Source organism: Primulina huaijiensis, chromosome 5 (assembly GCF_012295235.1).
Source record: "Primulina huaijiensis isolate GDHJ02 chromosome 5, ASM1229523v2, whole genome shotgun sequence".
NCBI classification, from domain to species: domain Eukaryota; kingdom Viridiplantae; phylum Streptophyta; class Magnoliopsida; order Lamiales; family Gesneriaceae; genus Primulina; species Primulina huaijiensis.
The window spans coordinates 17,334,955-17,356,890 of NC_133310.1; the positions used below are offsets into that span (position 1 = coordinate 17,334,955).

At 36.5% G+C, this 21,936-nt stretch overlaps 2 protein-coding genes across 2 annotated transcripts; one reads left to right on the forward strand and one right to left on the reverse strand.

The window, feature by feature from the left end:
- Positions 1–642: 642 nt before the first annotated feature.
- Positions 643–4,923, reverse strand: LOC140976724 (uncharacterized). The gene is made up of 2 exons (XM_073440990.1): positions 1,784–4,923; positions 643–1,370 (listed from the first exon to the last, which is right to left on the reverse strand). The coding sequence occupies exons 1-2, from the start codon at positions 4,626–4,628 to the stop codon at positions 871–873; spliced, it is 3,345 nt and encodes a 1,114-aa protein (XP_073297091.1). The 5' UTR covers positions 4,629–4,923; the 3' UTR covers positions 643–870.
- A 1,554-nt stretch (positions 4,924–6,477) lies between these two features.
- LOC140977691 (uncharacterized) lies at positions 6,478–7,233 on the forward strand. Its single transcript, XM_073442434.1, has one exon. The coding sequence runs from the start codon at positions 6,478–6,480 to the stop codon at positions 7,231–7,233; it is 756 nt and encodes a 251-aa protein (XP_073298535.1).
- Positions 7,234–21,936: the final 14,703 nt, after the last annotated feature.

Sequence of the window (21,936 nt, forward strand, 5' to 3'; positions counted from 1 at the left end):
TCTTCAATGGATAAATTTTCATCAAAGAAATTCATTATATATTATAACGAGATGCATTTAATTCGATAGTAAGTACAAATATGAGGCATTTATCCGTCACATCAAGCATCTCTATGATGAAATGATTGAACATAGCTTATTCCACCAAACAATATATACATATATGTATAGCATCTTATTTATTCCACAACCGCTGAGTAAATTCAAAAGATCAAATCAATAATTTGTAAATCAGGCTAAGCAATTTTGTTGCGCTCTGAGTAAACTCAAATGGTCAACGCAGTACTTTGTAAATCACGCTGAGCCGATAAACCCCTGTGTAGCAGCTCAAAACTGGGATGACAGAGACAAATATGGATTAAACTCCTGATTTTTTGATAGTGTGACAACCAAAATTAGGATGACAGAAGTAGAGATGGATTGACCCTCTGGCATTTTGTTAGGGGCTCATCGTACCCTACAATTCAAGCTACCCTTGAGACAATTACATCTTTTTTTTTTTTAACTGAGTTGGATATGGATCGAAAATTGATAGAATGAATGATTCGAGACATTCAGGAGTGAGATTATAATTTTCAAAAACAAAATTCTAAAATTTAAGATAAACATTTTTTTTAAAAAAAATTATCAGAAATTAATGAATTATTCATATATATAATCACCGTAGTTTCTGATCAAATACAAGTCTTAAGGAGCAAATATTGACTTTGAAGTTAGTAACATCCTTCTGATTTTGCACTGTTTTGGGATACAAAGAAGGATAAATTTTTCCTTTAACCAAATCAATTATCCTAATTACTCTATACAAGTTCAAACACAAACTGTCACCACTATTCATTAATTCATTAATGCATTGCATCTAACAGTATTTTATTGATTCCCATTGTAATTTGTGGAGGAAGAGGAGTAAGCCAGGGAGCAATTAGATGACCCTTGGAGAAGCAACAATTGAGCCGGTGTCACAGACGAGGAAGAAAATGAAGAAACCTCGCAATTGTTCGACGATTTACTCGCGGGCTTCTGAGTTTGATCGCCTCCCATTACTTGCTCGTGCTTGATCTCCTTCAACAACGCCACAACATCTTTCATTGTGGGACGATCCCCTTGACGATTACTCGTGCATAGGAGCGCGATCCCGAGGGCTTGGAGCATTTCTTGTATTTGTGTGTCCGGATGGCCTTGGAGGTTTTGATCAACGAGATCGACTGGGTCCTTTTTATCCCTTAAGTGGTTTCTTACCCATTGAATCAAGTGCTGCCCCTCTCCCAACGAGGGGTCGGTCGGTTTTTTCCCGGTTATAATCTCCAACAGCACGACACCGTAACTATATACGTCGCTCTTTTCTGTGATTTTTACCATGGAAGCATACTCTGCAAAGTTCAAAAGGACACAACTTATTAATCTGACATGGTTTGAAATAAAATTTCTTGGTGAACTAATTGGGACATCATAGTAGGGGACAAATATATGAAGACAAATTAATTAGGATAAAGTTGAAGCAATCACATGACTTCACATGCATAAGTCCCCACAATTAGCAAGCATAAGATGCAAACACAGTTACATGTAATATCCAAAGAAGTTTCCACCCACATTTTATTATTAAGCAATTATTCTAACTGAAATGATCTCTGCTGCCAATTATAAGTTCAGTACTATATGAAACTGACAGATTATACTGTGAAAAATAAAATGTATTTCAATAATTCATAAAGTGTAAAATCACAAATAATAAGTGCATGGTTTTTTGAGCAAAATAGGGAACAGGGATAGAGAAATTTACCAGGAGCAAAATATCCATATGATCCAGCTAGTTGGGGATATGCTGCTAACGCAGCATTTTCATCTTCAACAAATCTTGCTAGTCCAAAATCAGCTAAGCATGGCTCATATCTTTCCCCCAACAGTATGTTTTGTGTCTTCACATCTCGATGTAGGATAGGCGGCCTGCAATCGCAATGCAAGTAGGCCAAGCCCTCGGCAACTCCTAACGCTATCTTGAATCGGATCTCCCATTCGATCTTGTCCCCTTGCCCCTCATGTAACAAGTTGCCTAATGTACCGTTATGCAAGTAGTCGTAGAACAAAAGTTTGGTCTTCCTGTTGGACGCCCAACCTAGAAGTCTAACTATGTTTCTGTGTCGAATACGAGCTAGTGTCGTGATCTCGGATGAGAATGTTGATGATGAGTACTTCTCGGATGCTCGAAATCTTTTAACCGCGATGATGGTTCCAGACTGGGTTACTGCTCGATATACTATGGCTGATTGACCATGACCAATTAGGTTAATAGATGTTAAAGATTTTACAACGTCGTTGATAGATAAATTGAGCTTTTGATACAATGTGACCTCCCACGGACCCTCTAACTCTACATCTTCCTTCTTGTCCAAATCGCACTCGTGGGACCCGTGACCGCGCATCCTGCCCCCGAGGATGATGTAGAGAGCGGCCAACATCAACAAGCAGGCCGTACAAATCAACACCACCATCGCCACCCTTGCGGACTTCTTGTGCCTGGCAGCAGCACCCTCATTACCCGAGCACTGTTTGTTGCCGGAAAAGCACAAGTCGGGGTTGCCAGCTAGGACGCTGAGTGGCAGCTTGGTGAAAAACGGTTTGTTTGGCAACTGTCCGGAGAAATTGTTGTATGATACATTTAGAACCACTAGATTCTGAAGAGCGGCCAGATAACGTAGGTCCCCGGAGAGTTGGTTGTGAGAAATGTCCAAAACTCCAAGCCTGTCCAACTCGGCGAACTCCTTCGGGATCCCACCCGAAAGTTTATTACAGCTCAAATTTAAAGCAATTTCCAAAGCAGGAATCTTCCCTAGACTCCCCGGAATCTTACCCTCTAACTCATTGCTGCTTAAATCAAGCATCTGAAGCTTAGAACACGAACCAAGTTCACTTGGGATCGAACCAGATAGCCTGTTCTTTCCGAGAATGAGCTTGGTGAGTGAAATCAATGAACCAAGACTTGGATTCAAAGTACCTTCAATGAGATTATCAGAAACATCAAGAAATTGTAGAGTAACAAGCCGATTCAAATCATCCGGCAAGTTCCCAGTTATCGAATTAGAATGTAAATCAAGAAAAGTGAGATTTTGGCAACCAGAAATCTCAACTGGCACAATCCCGGAAAGCATATTGATTCCAAGATCCAAGAAATTCAAATTCTTCAACCTCCCAATATCCGGGGGCACATTCCCGCTCAGCATATTGTTACTCGCTCGGAACCGAATCAGCGAAGAACAATTCCCAATCTCAGGAGGTATAGAACCAGAAAGATTATTTGACAGCAGTAAAAACTTGTTAAGATTCGGTAATCCAAAAACATTTCTCGGTAGCGGACCTGTCAATCCATTCTGCGACAAGTCAATAGCTTCCAGGTTCTTACAAGAAGATAAAGATGGAGGAATATTCCCCTCCAAACGATTTTGCCATAGAAACAAAATAGTCAAATTTATCAGATTTCCGAGTTCTGCAGGAATTGTTCCAGTTACTTCATTGTTATCGAGCTCAATATGAGTCAGAGCTCGGCAATTCCCAAGCCCAACCGGTATCTTGCCGGAAATTTGATTCACGCTCAGCTGCAACTCCTGCAACAGGGTCAAATTCCCAAAAGATTCTGGAATCCCCCCGGTTAAAGAATTCATCGAAGCATCAATTACTTGTAATTTATTACAGTTTCCAAGCTCCGGAGGAATTGTACCGACCAAATTGTTCTGCCACAGCAAGAGATTCTCCAAATTCTGCAGCCTTCCAAGTTTAGTCGGGATCGAGCCGGTGAGTGTGTTTTGATAGAGATAAACATTCCGCAGCGCAGCACAATCACCGAGTTCTGGAGGAATTTGTCCTGAAAGAAGAGCTGTATACACGGCAAGAGTCTGGAGCTCTTTCAACATGCCAATGGAAGTAGGAAGAAACCCAGAAATGCTGGTTTCAGCCAGGCCTACCAATATTAAATTTGTGCAGTTTCCGATTTCTTGAGGGATAGAACCTCCAAGATTCTTGTTCCCACCAGCTCTAATCACTTCAAGATTCTTCAAATTTCCGATGCTGCCTGGAATCTCCCCGCTGAGCTGATTATCATATATGATCAACTCAACCAGAGCTGTCAGGTTCCCGATTTCGCCTGGAATTGAGCCTGCCAACAGATTTGTGTTGAGATAAAGCTGCTCCAGTTTAGGCAAGTGACAGATAAAACCCGGTATTTCGCCATTTATCTTATTGTCACCCAAATCCAGAACCCTTAATTCTTGAAGATTGCCGATTCCCTCAGGGATCGAGCCGGTTAGATTCGTCCCCGACAGGACAAGTTTAGCTAAAGAGAACTCCAAAGAAGTGAAATTATCAGGAACATATCCATGCAAATCAATGTAACTCAAGTTTATCTCCACAACTTCATTCTTGAAATTGCAGGTTACACCAGACCATCGACATGAAGTTTCATCTATCGAATCCCAATCACTCAACGCCTCCGCCGATGCATTCAACCTTCTCTTCCAATAAAGAAGGGATTCACCCTGTGGATTGATTGCAAAAGATGGCGAAAAAGAGAAGAATGAGAGAAAAGAACAGAAGAAAAAGAAGAGAGGGCGGGGCCGCCATGGACGAACAGGCATTACAGATAAACAAAACTATGCTGCCACGCACAGATTACGCGAAACAGTATTGGGAGGAACACGAGATCATGTTTTGTGGGCTATATGATTTTAGATAATAAAGGTGGTTTATAGGGGATATAATATTATTCACAAAGCCAGAATCTCAGGATCCAAGAACAACAGCTAGGCCACAATGTTTGCGCAGTGAGATGGAATTTTCGGAGCGCTTTTTTCTTGGATTTGTTGAAACGGAGGTTTTATGTTATGTGGGAAGAGAAATGGCTGTTTCTGTGTTTGTTTTATAAAGAAAATGATGGGGGAGAAATGTGAGTAGCCACTTCAATTTTTCAAATATATATTAGTAATTTTTATTTTTATTCATGTTATTTATTTATTTTTAGAATATCTTCATGTTATGTTTTACGTGTACGAATTAGTATTCGTTTATATATAATATCAAGTAGTTTTTGTCTAAAAAAATTTACAAAATATGTAAAATTTAAATTTTAGAGATACTATTTTTTCTTTAAAAAAAATTGATAGTTAATCAGCATAATTATCTAAGTAAAATTTGTTATTTTAAATTTTATTATTTTTATAATAATCCTTTGGATTTTTAAATTTTTTTGTCACCGAACCATGACATTCTAAACTATTGGTCGATTACAATATAGTGATGATTATATAAATGTGAAGGACATAATTTGCAGGATCGAGCGCTTGCTGTTTTACCAAAAGTTATAGTTAGTGGTAACTGTGCGATTCAAATCTTTTAAATTGTACAACAACTCAATCACCACGGTTCGATTGTTTTATCCAGAAAGAATAATTATTACACTCAACAATCTACTGTTAATAATTGTATTACTTGCAATCAATGAGAATAGAACATGTGATCTTGGCTATGTTACCGAGCGATTATCGCTTTATCAAAAGTTATAACTGATGGTAACGAAAATCCTATAGCAACTCAAACATCATGTTTCGGTTGCTCAAGTATCAAAGATAATTATTGCCTCCAACATAATTATAACTATATTGGAAAAATTCAACCCTACAATAAGGGAACTGCCCTAGTTGTAGAATCGTGACGCCAATCGAAACTCATAACCCCAAATCAATTAAAGTCGTTGAATATGAAGTTAGGGTTAAGGCAAGAGCCGAATTTTCCATTATATTGTTACTTCGTACGTGAACGTTTTACGCGGACGTGAATTGTAATTAATGTCACAAGCCACCCAACTAATTGTCATCGAATTAAAAAGTTTAATTTACATGATGAATTGAGATTAAAATTAAAAAATAAATAAAAATTTATATGAAACTATGTAAAAATTAAAAAATAATCGGATTATTCTCTCTATGGATACTATGCGGCGGATCCATGATCCCGCATTATATCTATCAATTAACATGCATTCATAAATATTCACTCTTAGATATACTTTAGATAATATATTCTAAGGGTAGCATTTCATCTCCCAAAAAAAACTAGATCAATAGTTGAACATATATATGATCACACAATCTTATTCAAAAAGTATGGGCATAAACTTAATTAATAGAAACTGTTGAGAATATTAGAATCAGAAAGCGTATTAGCGCTTCTAGGTGTAAACACAAGCCTATAAATAGTGCTAGTAGTTGTAACCATATTCAGTTTTTCATCTTACTCCTAATATACCTATATCTTCTGGTAGCTCAGTGTACAAACTCTAACATGGTATCAGAGCAAGGAGTTTGAGCTAGAGATCCAGCTGAATTTCACGTTACTGGTGATTGCCATAGATCGCGTTTCTTTTCTGAGCTGCAATTGAGGATTCGATTTGAAGATTCACGCTGATTTCTCTGCTCTGCTCATACAGACATGGCAAATGCTAACAATTTCAACGATCCGATGACAATTCATGCTTCGGACACTCCAGGTTTGAATTTAATTAATGAGCAATTAACTGGAGTTGAGAATTACGGCATTTGGAGTAGGGCTATGCTAATTGCATTGCGTGCGAAGAACAAAGTTGCGTTCATTGATGGTACATGTAAGGTTCCAGTTACAAGGAATCTCACGTTGCAACAATGGGAACGTTGCAATGCATTAGTGTTGTCCTGGATTATGAATTCAGTATCGAATGAGATTTTTGGCGGGATAGTGTATTCCACCGAGGCTTCGGTTGTGTGGATAGATCTTAAGGATCAATTTGATAAGGTGAATGGTTACAGAATTTTTGTACTACATCGTGATATAGGTCGGTTGGTACAAGGTAGTAACACTGTCTCGGCTTATTACTGCAAATTGAAACATTTGTGGGATGAATATGCGTCACTAGTCACTCTGCCATCTTGTGAATGTGCTACGGCGAGGCAATATGTTGAGCATGATCAACAACAACGTTTACTTCAGTTTTTGATGGGACTGAATGAAAGCCATGCCCACATTAGGAGCCAAATACTTATGATGAATCATTTACCATCTGTTGGGCAGGCATTTTCCATGATGTCACAAGAAGAATTGCATCGATCGCTTACATCGAATGAAACTCAAACATTAGTTTTTTATTCAATGCAAAATAAGGATAAGAATTCCGAGTCCAAAAGAGATATGAAATGTGAATATTGTCACTAGACTGGACACACGATAGATTACTGCTTTCGTCTCAATGGTTATCCACCGGGGCATAAATTGTATAAACCTCAGCAAGGGAAGTCTTACACTATGAAGTTTGGAAGAGACCTTCCAAAGTCAAAAAAGGTGCAGAGAGAAGTCAATTTGGTGGAGGAAGGATTTGCTGAATCACCACAATCAAGCACACCAATTGGTGGCCAAATTTTTACAGCTGCACAATATGTAGAAATCATGAAATTTCTTGGAAGTTCGAATCTTCAGAGTTCGAGTCTTTAATCGAACACACAGCCAGTGGTGAATATGGCAAGTAACAACTCACATTTACATCATGTTTCACATGCTTGGATGGTGGATACAGGAGCAAATGAGCACATGTTTGGAGATATCTCTTTGTTGCAAAATTCAAAGTACATAGCAGATTCCACAAAATATGTGAGAATGCCAAATGGTAGTCAAGCATACATAAGCAAGATAGGGAAAGTACCTATAACCAATGCCCTTACACTCGATAATGTGCTTTATATTCTCAATTTCAGATTCAATCTCTTGTCCATTTCCAAATTCACCAAGCATCACCACTGCTTTGTTACCTTTTATCCCTGTTTTTGTTTGTTTCAGGACCTCAAATCTGGGATGATAATGGGGATTGGTAGAGAAGAGGGTGGACTATATCATTTTGCTCCAAATTGTCTACCAACACAGAAACTAGGTTTTTTTTAAACACCTTTTGAAACAAGATGTAATACTTTGACAGTAGACAAGCCTTTTATTGCACAATCTTCTGTTAGTTTGCATGATTGGCATAAACGATTGGGTCATATGTCTTTTCTTAGAATGAAACTACTGCCATTTATATCCAATTTTGATGCATTGCCACATTGTTCTGTTTGTCCTATGTAAGCAATCTAGGCTAAGTTTACCATCTGAAAGTCACACTCAAACTTCTTGGGTATTTCAGTTAGTGCACATGGATATATGGGGTCCATTCAACACTCTCACATATAATGGAGAAAAATGCTTCTTGACCATTGTGGATGAATTCTCTAGAGGAACATGGGTGTTCCTTATGCATTCTAAACTAGATACACTGGAAATGATTCGTTTTTTTCTTGCCATGGTTGACACTCAATTTTCGACCACGATTAAAATCATTATGAATGGTAATGCAACAGATTTCTTCAACTCTGGTTGCAAAAACCTTTTTCAATCTCTTGGGACAGTGCACCAAAGCTCTTGTCCATACACTCCTCAGCAAAATGGATTGGTACAGAGAAAACATAGACACATTCTTAATGTGGTTAGATCATTGAAATTTCAGTCCTCCATTCCATTAAAATACTGGGGAGACTGTGTTTTGACAGCGGTTTATCTTATCAATCGAACTCCTACCCCTATTTTGAACCATAAGACACCATTTGAAGTACTTTTTCATAAGCCCCCTGCATTTGAGCATCTACGGACATTTGGATGTTTATGTTATGTGTCTATCCTACCAGTAGGACACAATTTTGCTCCTAGAGCTGCTCGTTGTGCTTTCTTGGGTTATTCGAATGTACAAAAGGGATATAAAGTTCTAGACTTGCAGACCAAACGAGTATTTGTTTCTAAGGATGTGACATTCCTTGATAATGTATTCCTTTTTTTGACTGAACATTCACAAGCTCCAATTTTTCCGTGTACTACTCCTTTCATGGAAGATGGCTCTACTTCTGTCAATACTGAAGTTGTTGCTTCAGCTCCTATCACTCGTTTTGAGACTTCTACTGATCCACCATTACGAAGGTCTTCAAGGACCACTGCTCCTCCTACTTGGTTAAAGGATTTAACTTGTTCACAACTACCCAAAGCCAATTCAACTGTTTGTTCTTACCCCATATCTAAGTACTTGACATATGCTAACTTTTCTCCCTCGTATCAAGACTATCTTGCTGCTATGTCTTCAGTTACAGAGCCAAACTCTTATCATGAGGCTATCACAGATCCTAGGTGGCAAGATGCTATGAACCTAGAATTGGCAGCATTGGAATAGAATCATACTTGGGATGTGGTTGATTTGTCATTGGCTGTCAAACCTATTGGATGTAGATGAGTGTATAAAATTAAATTTAAGTCTGATGGGACGGTGGATCGATTAAAGGCAAGACTTGTGGCTAAGGGCTATACGCAGCCAGGAATCGATTTTCATGACACATATTCGTCAACGGCAAAGATTGTGACTATTAGATGTTTCTTAAAAGTGGCAGCCATCAATCGTTGGCCACTGTTACAGATGGATGTCACTAATGCATTCTTACAAGGGGCCTTGGACGAAGATATATATATGACTCTTCTAGAAGGATACAAAGTGCAAGGAAAGCACAAAGTTTGCAAGCTAAGAAAGTCCTTGTATGGATTACGACAAGCCTCTCGACAATGGAATACTAAGTTTGGGGCTGTTATGTTTGAAGCAGGCTTCCGTCAATCTCAGCATGATTATTCATTATTTGTCAAAGATGAACCAAGCTGTATCACTCTTCTTCTTGTTTATGTAGATGATATCATCATCACTGGAAGTAGTTCAAAGGCAATTCAAGACCTTCAATGTTTTCTGCACTCCAAGCTGCAAATTAAAGATCTTGGCAATCTGAGATATTTTTTGGGAATTGAAGTTGCAAGATCCAAGGAAGGAATTTACTTAAATCAACGCAAGTATGCTGGAACTAATTGCGGAAACAGGGGTAGCAGGAGCTCGGCCGTATGATACTCCGATGGAGAAGAATAAGAAGTTCACAAGTCATGAATTGGATATTATCATGCATAAATCTGGTAGTGATAGTTCTAAAGATGTATTGTTGGAGGATGCAAGTGTATATAAACGATTAGTAGGCAGACTGTTATATCTGACAATTACAAGACCGGATATTTGTTATGCGGTACAACATTTAACGCAATTTATGCACGCACAGAAATAGTCACATATGGATGCAGCCATTCGTATAGTCAAATACCTCAAGAAATCGCCTGGTTTAGGTGTCATGTTATTTGTGAATGCATTCTCATCTCTTTCTGCTTATTGTGATTCAGATTGGTCCTCATGCCCGATGACACGTCGTTCTCTCACAGGCTATTGTGTCAAATTAGGGGACTCTTTGTTATCTTGGAAGACCAAAAGCAACACACCGTTTCCAGGTCTTCGGCAGAAGCTGGATATTGTTCAATGGCTTCAACTACCTGTGAGGTTGTGTGGATTTCAGGATTATTAGAAGATATGGGTCTGAAATTATCAGTTCCAAAGACCCTTTATTGTGACAACACGGCTGCTATACACATTGCGGCGAACCCAATGTATCATGAACGTACAAAGCACATTGAAATTGATTGTCATTTGGTGCGTGAGAGAATTAAAGATGGAACAATAGTCACTTCACAAATTCCTTCCACCGAGCAACTGGGTGACATCTTTACTAAAGCACTTGGAAGTCCACAACATTCTTATTTGGTATCCAAAGTTGGTGTGCGTGATCTTCATCAATCTAGAAGTAGTAGTTAATGTACTGTTTGTTTTGTGATTGTTTTCTTTCCTTTCTTTCAAGGTTGCTTTGTCAGTTTAGTTGCAACCTTGAAGGGGGGATGTTGAGAATATTAAAATCAGAAAGCGTATTAGCGCTTCTAGGTGTAAACACAAGCCTATAAATAGTGCTAGTAGTTGTAACCATATTCAGTTTTTCGTCTTACTCCTAATATACCTATATCTTCTTGTAGCTCATGAGTGTACAAACTCTAACAACTGATGACAAAATTAATCGGACTCAAACTCGAACTCGAACTCGAACTCTAGGTCAAGTAAAATTAAAGCAGAAAAAGTATATTTCTTGAGCTTTCAGGTAAACTTTCGAGCCCTAATCTTGGTCATTAATGATCTAAATTAAGTTGGAGATAATAGCAACAAGAGAATTTTATATATATATATATATATATATAGCGACGATTTAATTTGACATAATAAATTGTAGGGAATAATTTAGTGTAATAGGCATGGTAAAAAGTACAAACTTAAGTTTGGATCTAGATCCAAATCTAGATCTACGATAATATATAAAATTAATCGAGTAATCATCTATTATTTTTCCCCCTAAAATGAGAAATGAAATGCCCATTTTGACTTAACTGTGAGGCACAATAAAGTCCACAAAATAACATTACCGTCACCCATGTTTAAATGTCCAAGAATCACGTGATGTCGCGTGACAACAAGCTGTGTTAGAGAATCATTTGGACTTGTCTTAGGCTTTTAATGAGTTAAAAAATTATCATAAATAGTACAAATTTAATTACCTTTTTTAATTACCTTCTTTATATATATATATATAAACCTCACTATATTATATATACATATTAAAAATTGAGAGAAATTAAACGTTAATTGAAAAAACTATGTAGATTCGACCCACATGCAGGATCATTTAAATTTGATTGTCTCGTGACTTTGGCATGCAATTGAAATCATATAATTTAATTTAGAATATGTTACAGGAATATGGATTAGGAAACGAAGCACGAGTAATAATGTTTGATGGGGTTTCACTTGCAAATTATATACATGGAACAAGAAAGAATGGGCAAGTTCACAAATATTATAACAGAATTCATCGTGGGAATCCATACACATGTATTGATTATTAACAATATATACCACGCATGTCATAATATTTATTATCGAAGAAGATCGTAACTTGATAAAACAAAAAAAAATATATAATTCATATGCATTATTTTTATAATAAGTCTCTTGTTAGACGATCCCACGAATATTTATTCGTGAGACGAGCCAACCATATTTATATTTATAATTAAAGTCATGCTATTGATATAAAAATTAATATTTTTCATGGGTGATCTAAATAGAAGATCTATTTTATCTCACAAAATTGACTTAATGAGACCGTCTCAAAAGAGTTTTTGTGTCATTCCTAATCATTATTTAATCAGGAAGTGGAGAAAATTTAAATTTCTCGCTCAAAAAAATTTATACATATATAATTTTCTTTAAAATATGTATGTATGTATGTGCGCGCGTATAAATATACAGACTTTGTAACATACATTCATAATTTTCTACTTTAACTCATGCTTAGCAGCACGGACAAAGTTTGTGTGTGAAAGAGTTTTTTTTGTTTTCGTTTTATGTTTTTAAAAATATTTTATTTTACGTATGCCATATTATAAAAAGAAACAGACATATCTTAGTTATGGTTGTTTTGCCAATCATTTCGGATTTTCGATCATAAAAAAAAAAAAGCAATAGGAAAAAAAAAATTAATTTTGTGATTTATTGAACATACAATCAAACCAATCTTGATTTAAAAATAAAAAATAAAAATCAAACAAACCTATGAGTTATGCTCAAATATCAAACACCCTAAACAAATTAAGGACTTTTATAGTTAGTTGTACAACACAAATTACACTGGTAAATTTATGAACAAAATAATCCCAAAACAAAAACACGTATATTCATTTGTTCGACATATTCGATCGCACGAAAAATAATCATACCGAAGAAAATGTTCGAACTTTTTCATATGATAATTAAAAACCCAAATATTGAAACCTAAACACGAAGTGAAATCAACTAATATAAATTTTCTGACCCTTACATATCCCATTCGGACTCACTTCTTTTCATCCAAATTAATTAATATACGTAAAGTTTCAGAAACAGAACCATTTGAGTGCAGGTTATGAAAAAGTATGCATGTGCGAGAGCACCCACATGATCATTCATGTGTATAATTAAATACTACCACTGCACATTTTTTTATTTTATTTTTCTTAACTCTGTTATTTCCCTTCCATTTATTCCAGATTTGTCCTCACTCGATAAGGGATTGTTTCCAAATATGCACATTAATTGTTTACATCTTTATAATTTTAACCATAGATTTTGGTATCTCTCCTACTAGTTAGCTATTTGTGACAAGTACTTGATTTTTTTTTCATATGATCAAATCTTTCTTTCCTATCACTTGTTGAAATTTCTTGTGTCAAGATTTGGAGGGACACAAAAGTTTGGTTTTGTTTAATAAAAGCAACTATGCTCTAACTTATAATTTTGTAAATTCAAGACAAGAAAAAGTTTTTTGTTTTAATCACTGCTATGCTTTGATATTGTTATGATATATTTGAACCTTAATTTATCTACACACTCACATGATTTGTATGTGGTGTTTTTTACATAAGTACATTGTGTGATGCCCGTGGCTGGCTGGAGGGGGAGTACTAGCCGGTGTCAAGTGGTAGCACGGACAAAGAGCGGCTTCTAGCAGAGTTATAGGTGAAGGGGAAAAATTCGGAGATGAGTGACCTCCTGGATATCGTGATTGATTTAGAGCAATTTTGAAAAATGGCGACCCCTAACAAGGTTCTCGGGACGATTATAAGTGAGAATATAAGCACACTAAAAAAAATCAAGTATTGGTACGTCTTATATACGTGCGTAGATGACTCATTTGTATTTTTAATTATAAACTAATGTTTCTCACATAAATGTGAAAATAAGCTCACTACAAAATTTGATATGATTGATGAAAGTACGAAACAATGTTTGTATAATATCTATCACCTTTGTGACTTCTCAGGTAGAGAAAAGATATACATCTCCAGAAAATAATTGATCATTAACTAAAAAAAACTATAATGTAATTCGTGTGCTTTATTGAAAAGTACCCTTTGAACAAACCACTCTACCTTTGGACTAAGAAAGTTCTCTATTTTATGAAGTGCATTGTGAATGTGCTCACATCGGTCTTATATAATCCTTATTGATCCATGATAAGTATAAATTAATCTAAATGTGTACAAAAAAAATCGTAAAATATTTATAAAAAAAATTTGGAGTTTCAACATCAATTTGAACACGCTTTTGGTATTTTATTTGTAAAATTACATTTTTTGTCATCCAACTTGCAGGTTTTCCATTTTTTTTTTATCTATTGATCAATTACAATTTTTTTTCAGTTGTATTCTTTTTCGCCATATATAGTGTTTGTCGAATCAAGCAATGAATTCAATTAAGATTTTCAAGAAACAATATGCAAGCAAGACTCAGAAATACACAAAGGAAGCAACAAGAACAAATTACGGGGTTCGGTCGATCTACCTACATCCACGGGAGAAACACAACCAATATTATTGATTCACCAAGTGTACAATTACAAAGCTTTTCAAGTACAAAACAGAGAAAGAGATTGACCACTCTCTTCAGAGCAACTCTATTCACTCCTTTGTTCACACTTGTATTTCCAAGGCTAAGAGAACTAAATTAATCAGAGCGTGATCACCGAATGAACTCTAACATATATAGCCTATGCCCTTGATCTCCAAAAAGCTTCCATTAATTAGTGTTCCAACTGTTCTAGTTGTTTTCTTGAACTAGCATACCAACTCTTGCCAATTGTCATTAACAACTGGTTGTCTTCTAAGATACTTTCACACGACTGCTGCACATTAGTAATCTTTTTTGTATCGGTAACACTTATTCAACAATCTCCACCTTGTCTGTAAACAAAAAACCATTGGCCGCTTCTCCATTTCCCTCCCAAAGGAGGCTTATCTCCTTTCTGTATTGTTCACCAAGTTTAAGCAATGCCTAAACTTGGTTCATGGTATGCAGGATTTTCGTTTGTAGAGATTTTATGAACTTCAACTTCTCCTCTTGAAATTATCTCTCTCACAAAATGCAACTTAACATCGATGTGCTTGCATCTCTCATTAAACACCTGATGTTTTTTAAGGTGTATGACATTTTGATTGTCACAGTGCACCACCACTAGCTTCTACTTTATACCAAATTCTGTCAATACACCTTTGAGCCACATTGCCTCTTTAATAGCTTCTGTGAGAGCTATGTATTCTGCTTCTGTAGTAGACAAAGCAACCACTAATTGTTGTGAAGAATTTCAACTAATAACATGATGGGATCGGTTTTGAAACACCTGCAAGGGTGTTTCAAACACAATACACTCAATGAGCTGCGATAGCCCGAAGAATGTAGACACTGATGAATTAAATCGAGTTTGGTTTTCAAATCAAGCAAAATATACTCGAAATAATCCTTCGTTAAGAAAGCTGATCAGTTTAAAGTTTTAACGTGTAAACTGAATAACTGAAATAAGGGGGATCAGTTCGAGCTTGTATCAGTTCATTTATGGTGAGAACTGAATTGATATCAGCTTAACTGATCAAATCAGTTTCAAAACAATAGTTAAATAGTTAAAGACACAAGATATATTTATGAATGTCCGGATACTTCAACTGCTCCTACGTCACCATTTTTACCTCAAGGGTAGGATATACTAATAGACTGAAGGCCGCACCTCTCAGTCAGCACATTGTTTAACGTTTCACATGCAAAGACAACATACACAAGTTTAACGTCTTTGTGCAAGACTTATATACACAAGTTTAATGTCTTTGTGCAAGACTCATTCAGCTACTCAATAAGCTCAATTCTATGTATATATGTGAGTGATTGTGTGTGCGTGTGTGAGAACTGATCTATGAATACAAATCAAAAGTGTTCTCACATACTGAGAGAATTATGCTTCTTATCTAAGCTGATAACACTATGAAATGTCCCTCAAATCTGGACTGGTTGCTTCTTGTAAGCTGATATGAGTTGAGTGTGCCCTATCTTATTCCACACATTTATTTTTTCTCTCTTGTTTGTTGATGGTCTTGATCTTGTATATATAGGGGCAATGTAACCATATATCAAGACTCATCAAATATGTTCGTTGCAGTTTAAATCCGTTCCTCGAAATTTGTGTCTTGTACTTTCTGACAGCAATTCTGGAACGTATTGACTTTAAGCTCTGCTGCAATGTTCATTATTGTACCTTCGTCTGCGAAGTAGCTTGTACTTCTGTGCTTAGCTGAATTCCATTATATAAGCTTGTCTTGATGTGCAAACTGATCAGTTATAACTGATGCTCTGAACTGGTCTTGAGCTGGTATGGTGAAATCAGTTGGCTCGTCAACTGAACTAATTTCACTGATTCAGTTGAACTGGTTAGCTGGGCTCTTCATCAGTTGAACTCTTCATTCAGCTGGTCGGACTTCTGAAGGTATTCTGCTGAACCACCTATTAGCTGAACAACCAGTTGAACTGGTCTTTGATATATCAGTTGGACTGGTTCAATTTGAGCAATCAGTTGGCACTTTCAGTTTGCATTTCGATAACTTCAGTTTTGGTTCAGTAACTGATCAGTTTCAGCTTTCTGCGCACTTAGGTAAATTCGTTAGGAAAAAACAACAAGTTTTGTTAACATCAAAATCAAGATTGAGAACATGAGATGTTCCAACATAACAGTCCCAAACAAGGTAAAAACATAACCTGTGAAGGACTTTCTTGTGTCCAAGTTCCCAACATAATTTCCTACAAAACCTCTCAATGACTATCTTACTTCTCCTTGTTTTTCAAACATCAAGCCTAACTCAATTGTTCTCTTCAAATACCTCAAGCTCCACTTCAATTCTTAACATTGAACCCTTCCAAGATTAGCCATGAATCTTGACACCACACTCATGGAATGGGAAAGTCCTGGTCGTCTACACACCATTTCATATATCACATTTCCTATCACATTATCATAGGGCATGTTTATCATGAATTTCTATTATTCAAAACTGACAGGAGACTGGTCATTTGACATCTTGAAGTGTTCTCCTATTGGTATATTAACTTGTTTGGATTCATGCATTCTAAAACATTCCAAAAATTTTCTGATATATCTTTGATCCAATAACAACCTTTTAAACTTCATGTCCATGATTATTTCCATTACTAGTATCGCTTCCCATAGTTCTTTCATATCAAATTCAGAATTTAACATCTTCTTGAGAACTTGAAGCTCCTTGTTTTTTATGCTTTTTATCCGTATATCATCAACGTACAATAACAAGAATGCAGTGACTTCATCTCCTATCTTCTTCATATAGACACAACTATGAAAGAGATTCCTAGCAAAGTTTATCTTTTCTATGAACAAGTCAAGTCTTTTGCACCATTGTCGAGGACTTTTTTTAGGCCATAGAGAGACTTTTCAATAAAAAAATTTTGTCCTCCTTTTTTGATTTTATAAAACCTTGGGGCTGGTCCATGAATATGGTTTCCTCAAGCCCACCATGGAGAAAGATGGATTTAACATCAAATTTCTCTAGTTCATATCAAACTGAGCCACTAGAGCCAACATCAATCTTATGGAGGTGTGTTTAAAAACATGTGAGTAGATTTCATGAAAATAAACTCCCTCTACTTGTGTGAATCTTTTGGCAACTAGTCTTGCCTTGAATTTAGGGACAAGATCATCAAAATTGTTCTTTTTTATTTTAAATATCCATTTCCATCCCACAATTTTACGTCGATGAGGTTTATTGACTAGCTGCCATGTACCATTATAATTCTTCTTTCCCTGTCTGTGGCAATCATATATGTTCTGGTGTCCTTAGATTCTTCAGTCTCATATGTGACTTGATCTGTACCATGCTTTCTTTAATTTAGAGTTTCATTTTGATACTCCACCTCAACTTGTGAACTGAGAATTGGATTACCATTATTCTCAGAGGCTCACTTCTTCAAGTCATATCCCATCTTTAATTATTCAAATGTGATATCTCTTGTATTGAAACATGTTGGTCCACTGGCTTGAAGGTTCCAAACTTTATACCCCTATACTCCATCAGGTTATCCTATGAAAATACATCTTGGGCCCTAGGTTCAAACTTATCTTGCTTTACGTGTGCATAAGCTAAACAACCAAAGACTCTTATATTTGAATAATCTGATGAAGTTCCATTCCACAACTCTATTGGATTTTTGTGACTTAGGACGCTTGAAAGGCATCTATTAATGAGATAGGCAGTTGTCACTGCAGATTCTCTCCAGAATGACTTTAGCAGGCCTACACTTTCAAGTAGAGTGCGGTTCATCATTTCAACTGTCCCATTTTCTTGTGGGGTTCCAAGGACTCTATTATGTCTTGTGATGCCTTTGCTTTTGCATAAGTGATTGAATTGGTATGAAAGATATTCCAATCCATTACCTGTTCTTAAGTACTTGAGCTTCTTATCTAATATGATTTTCACTTGTTGAAGCAATTCTTTGAACCTTTGGAAAGCTTCATCCTTAGAATTTAACACAAATACCCAAAGTATTCTGGTACGATTATTTATGATACTCATAAAATACCTGCCCATGTGTCAGAGTTCTTGACGGCCGCCAAATATCATAATGGACTTACTCGAAAGGCTTACCAGTGGTATGTTTTCCAACATCAAAATGTACAATCTTTGACTTGCCAAGAATACATAATTCACATTAGTCCAAAGATTGGATTCTATTATCACATAAGAGGTTTTGTTTTGCTAATTCAATTAAACATTTTTTTCCCACGTGACCTAACCTCATATGCCACAATTTTGTTGAGTCACCACCTCTTTGAACAACAGATGATGCTCTTATTATTGTGTTACCTAAAAAGATGTACAAAAAAGTCTTCCTTATTGTATTTATTATTACGCACTTCCCCTTTGAGACTTTTATACTCTGTATCATATTTGAAAGTGTAGCCTTGTATTTCAAGAGTACCTAATGATATTTAGTTTCCTTTGAGTTCAGTTACCAATCTTACTTGATGTAAAATTTTGTTTGCCCCATCAAACATCCTCAATCTTATAGAGCCAATTCCTTTAACCTTACAAGATTTATTACTGCCCAAATGAACTAGCCATAATCTGACTCAATGAAATTTTCAAACCATGATCATGTAGGACACATATGAAATGATCAACTGGAGTCTAAGATCCATTCATTACCTGAATCATGGTTTGCAACAGCCAAGGCTTTGACTACATCATAGTAATCAAGTGCTATTGTAGCCTTTCCATTACCTTTTGGTTTTTCCTGTGGTTAGTTATTTCTTTTAGGACCCTTCTCTTAAATGTCCTTACTTGTATTTCCCTTGGATTTTGGATTGAGACCCGCTCTTACAATTATTCTTTTGGTTTATTTTCTCTTGTCTCCTTGAGCAGTTAATCCTACGTCGTGAGTCTCTTCACTTTGAAGCTTTTTCTAAAGTTATTTGGCATTGATGGCAGACCAGACTTCTTCCAAGGTGATTGGATGTTCTCTTCCATACAACAGTGCATCCTTGAAATTCTCAAGGGTTTTCAGTAGAGCATTCAATAAAATCAGTGCCTTGTCCTCATCGTCCAATTTAACCTCAAGATTTTCAAGATCATCAAGAATCTTGATGAACTCATCAATTTGATCTCCAATATTTTTGTCTTCCCTGATCTTGAATGAGTATAATAGTTGCTTCATATATAGACGATTGGCTAGAGACTATGTCATGTACAAGTTCTCGAGTGTTGAAACATTTCATGTTCGCAATCTTGATTTTGATGTTAACAAAACTTGTCATTTTGTTGCTAATGATTTATTGAAGTGCGCAGGATGCTGAAACTGATCAAGCTTCGAACTGATCAGTTACCTAGCCAAACCTGAAGCTATCGAGACGCAAACTGAAAGTGCCAACTGATTGCCCAAACTGAATCCGTCAAACTGAAGTATCAAAGACCAGTTCAACTGATTGTCCAGCTGACAGGCAGTTTAGCAGAAGACCTTCAAAAGCCCGGTCAGCTGATGAAATACTCAACTGATAAAGAGCTCAGCTGACCAGTTCAACTGAAAGAGTGAAATCAATTCAACTGACGAGTCAACTGATTTCACCAGCCCAACTGAATATCAGTTCAGATGACCAGTTAGGTGCATCAGTTAGGAATCAATCAGTTGCAGATCAAGACAAGCTTACCTCAGTGGATTCCAGCTACGTACAATGATACAAAAGCAACTGTACTATCAAGGTACAATAATGGACGTTGCAGCAACACTTAAAGACAAAATGTTCCAGCATAGATGTCGGAAAAGTCGAGACACATATTTCAATGAACAAATTCAAGCTGCAACGGATACAATTAGTGAGTCTCACTGTACTATCAGTTTCCCGCCTATAAATAAGAAGATCAGTGAAGACCAATATAATCAAGAACATAAGTGTGTGAAGAAAAAAGGGCACGCTGAATTCATATCAACTTACTAGAAGCATTCAAGGCCAGAGGGATCACTACAAAGCTATAGCGGCTTAGTTTAGAAGCTTATTTCCCTCAGTGTGTGAGAACACCTTCGTGCGGTATTCATTGTTCAGTTCTCACACACACACACACACACACAATCACTCACATATATCTGAGAGTTGAGCTTATTGAAAAGCTGAGTGAGTCTTGCACAAAGACAATAAACTTGTGTATGTAGTCTTTGACACACAAACGTTAAACAAGTGTTGACTGAAAGGTGCTGGCTCTAGTCTAGACTAGGAGTTCAGTTAAGGCAGTAGAGTAAGTCCTAAGCTGAATGAGTTTATACAAGGTGTTGTATAAATCAAAGTCTTCTAGTGTATCCTACCCGATGAGGTAGAAGGGTTGATGTAGCTGCTATGTGCCAGAACTGATCCTATATAATCTTCGGTTATTCAGTTGCACAGTATATAAAATATATCAGTTTTTCTTAACGAAGGATTACTTCGAGTATTTTCCGCTTGATTATTAATCAAACTCGATTAATATCGACGCAAACATTCTTAGAACACGAGCTATTGAAGCACACGGAGAATATTATGTTTGAAGCACCTTCGCAGGTGTACACACGATCCTTCATCGAGTTTCAACCACATACTTGTGAAATATTCTCCTTGGCCACTTCTCTCAATGGTTTGTCATCGAGGCACAAGCTGATAGCACTCTGAGCTTTTGCGAGGATATCATCTTTGATTGTACCTGACCTTTCTTCCTTCGTTTGCATTGCTTTGATCAACCTTTGTTGCAACAGAATGGCTTGTATCTTGATTCTCCACAAATAGAAATCATTTTTGCCAATAAAATTTTCCACATCATACTACATTGAACCCATTTAGCGTAATTCGTGTTTCCCACATATAGCGCCACTTGATTAATCAAGCAATGGATCCAATTAAGATTTTCAAGAAACAATATGCAAGCAAAACTCAGAAATACACAAACGAAGCAACAAGAACGAATTACGTGATTCAGTCAATCGACCTACATTCACGGGAGAAACACAACCAATATTATTGATTCACCAAGTGAACAATCACAAAGCTTTTCAAGTACAAAACAGAGAAATAAATTCTCGACTCTCCTCAAAGCAACTCTATTATCTCATTTGTTCACACTTGTATTTCCAAGGCTAAATGAACTCTAACATGTATAGCCTTTGCCCTTGATCTCCAGAAAGCTTCCTTTAATAAATGTTCCAACCGTTCTAGTTGTTTTCTAGAACTAACATAACAACCCTTGCCAACTGTCATTAACAACCAGTGTTCTTCCAAGATACTTTCACATGGTTGCTGCACATTAGTAATCTTTTTTGTATCGGTGACACTTATTCAACAGTATTGATATGGCATAAGACAATATCAGCAATGTTCGATGTCAAGTCATCATCAGCAAAAACTTGTGTGAGACGGTTTCACGGATCGTATTTTGTGAGACAGATATCTTATTTGGATCATCCATGAAAAAGTATTACTTTATGCTAAGAGTATTGTTTTTTATTTTGAATATCGATAGGGTTGACCCGTCTCACAG

Bases quoted from the DNA above. Each gene is read 5' to 3' on its own strand.
- LOC140976724 (XM_073440990.1), bottom strand. From the start codon at position 4,628: ATGCCTGTTCGTCCATGGCGGCCCCGCCCTCTCTTCTTTTTCTTCTGT. The intron at 1,371-1,783 runs GTAAATTTCTCT...TGAACTTTGCAG, and splicing joins ATATGGATATTTTGCTCCTG to AGTATGCTTCCATGGTAAAA.
- LOC140977691 (XM_073442434.1), top strand. From the start codon at position 6,478: ATGGCAAATGCTAACAATTTCAACGATCCGATGACAATTCATGCTTCG.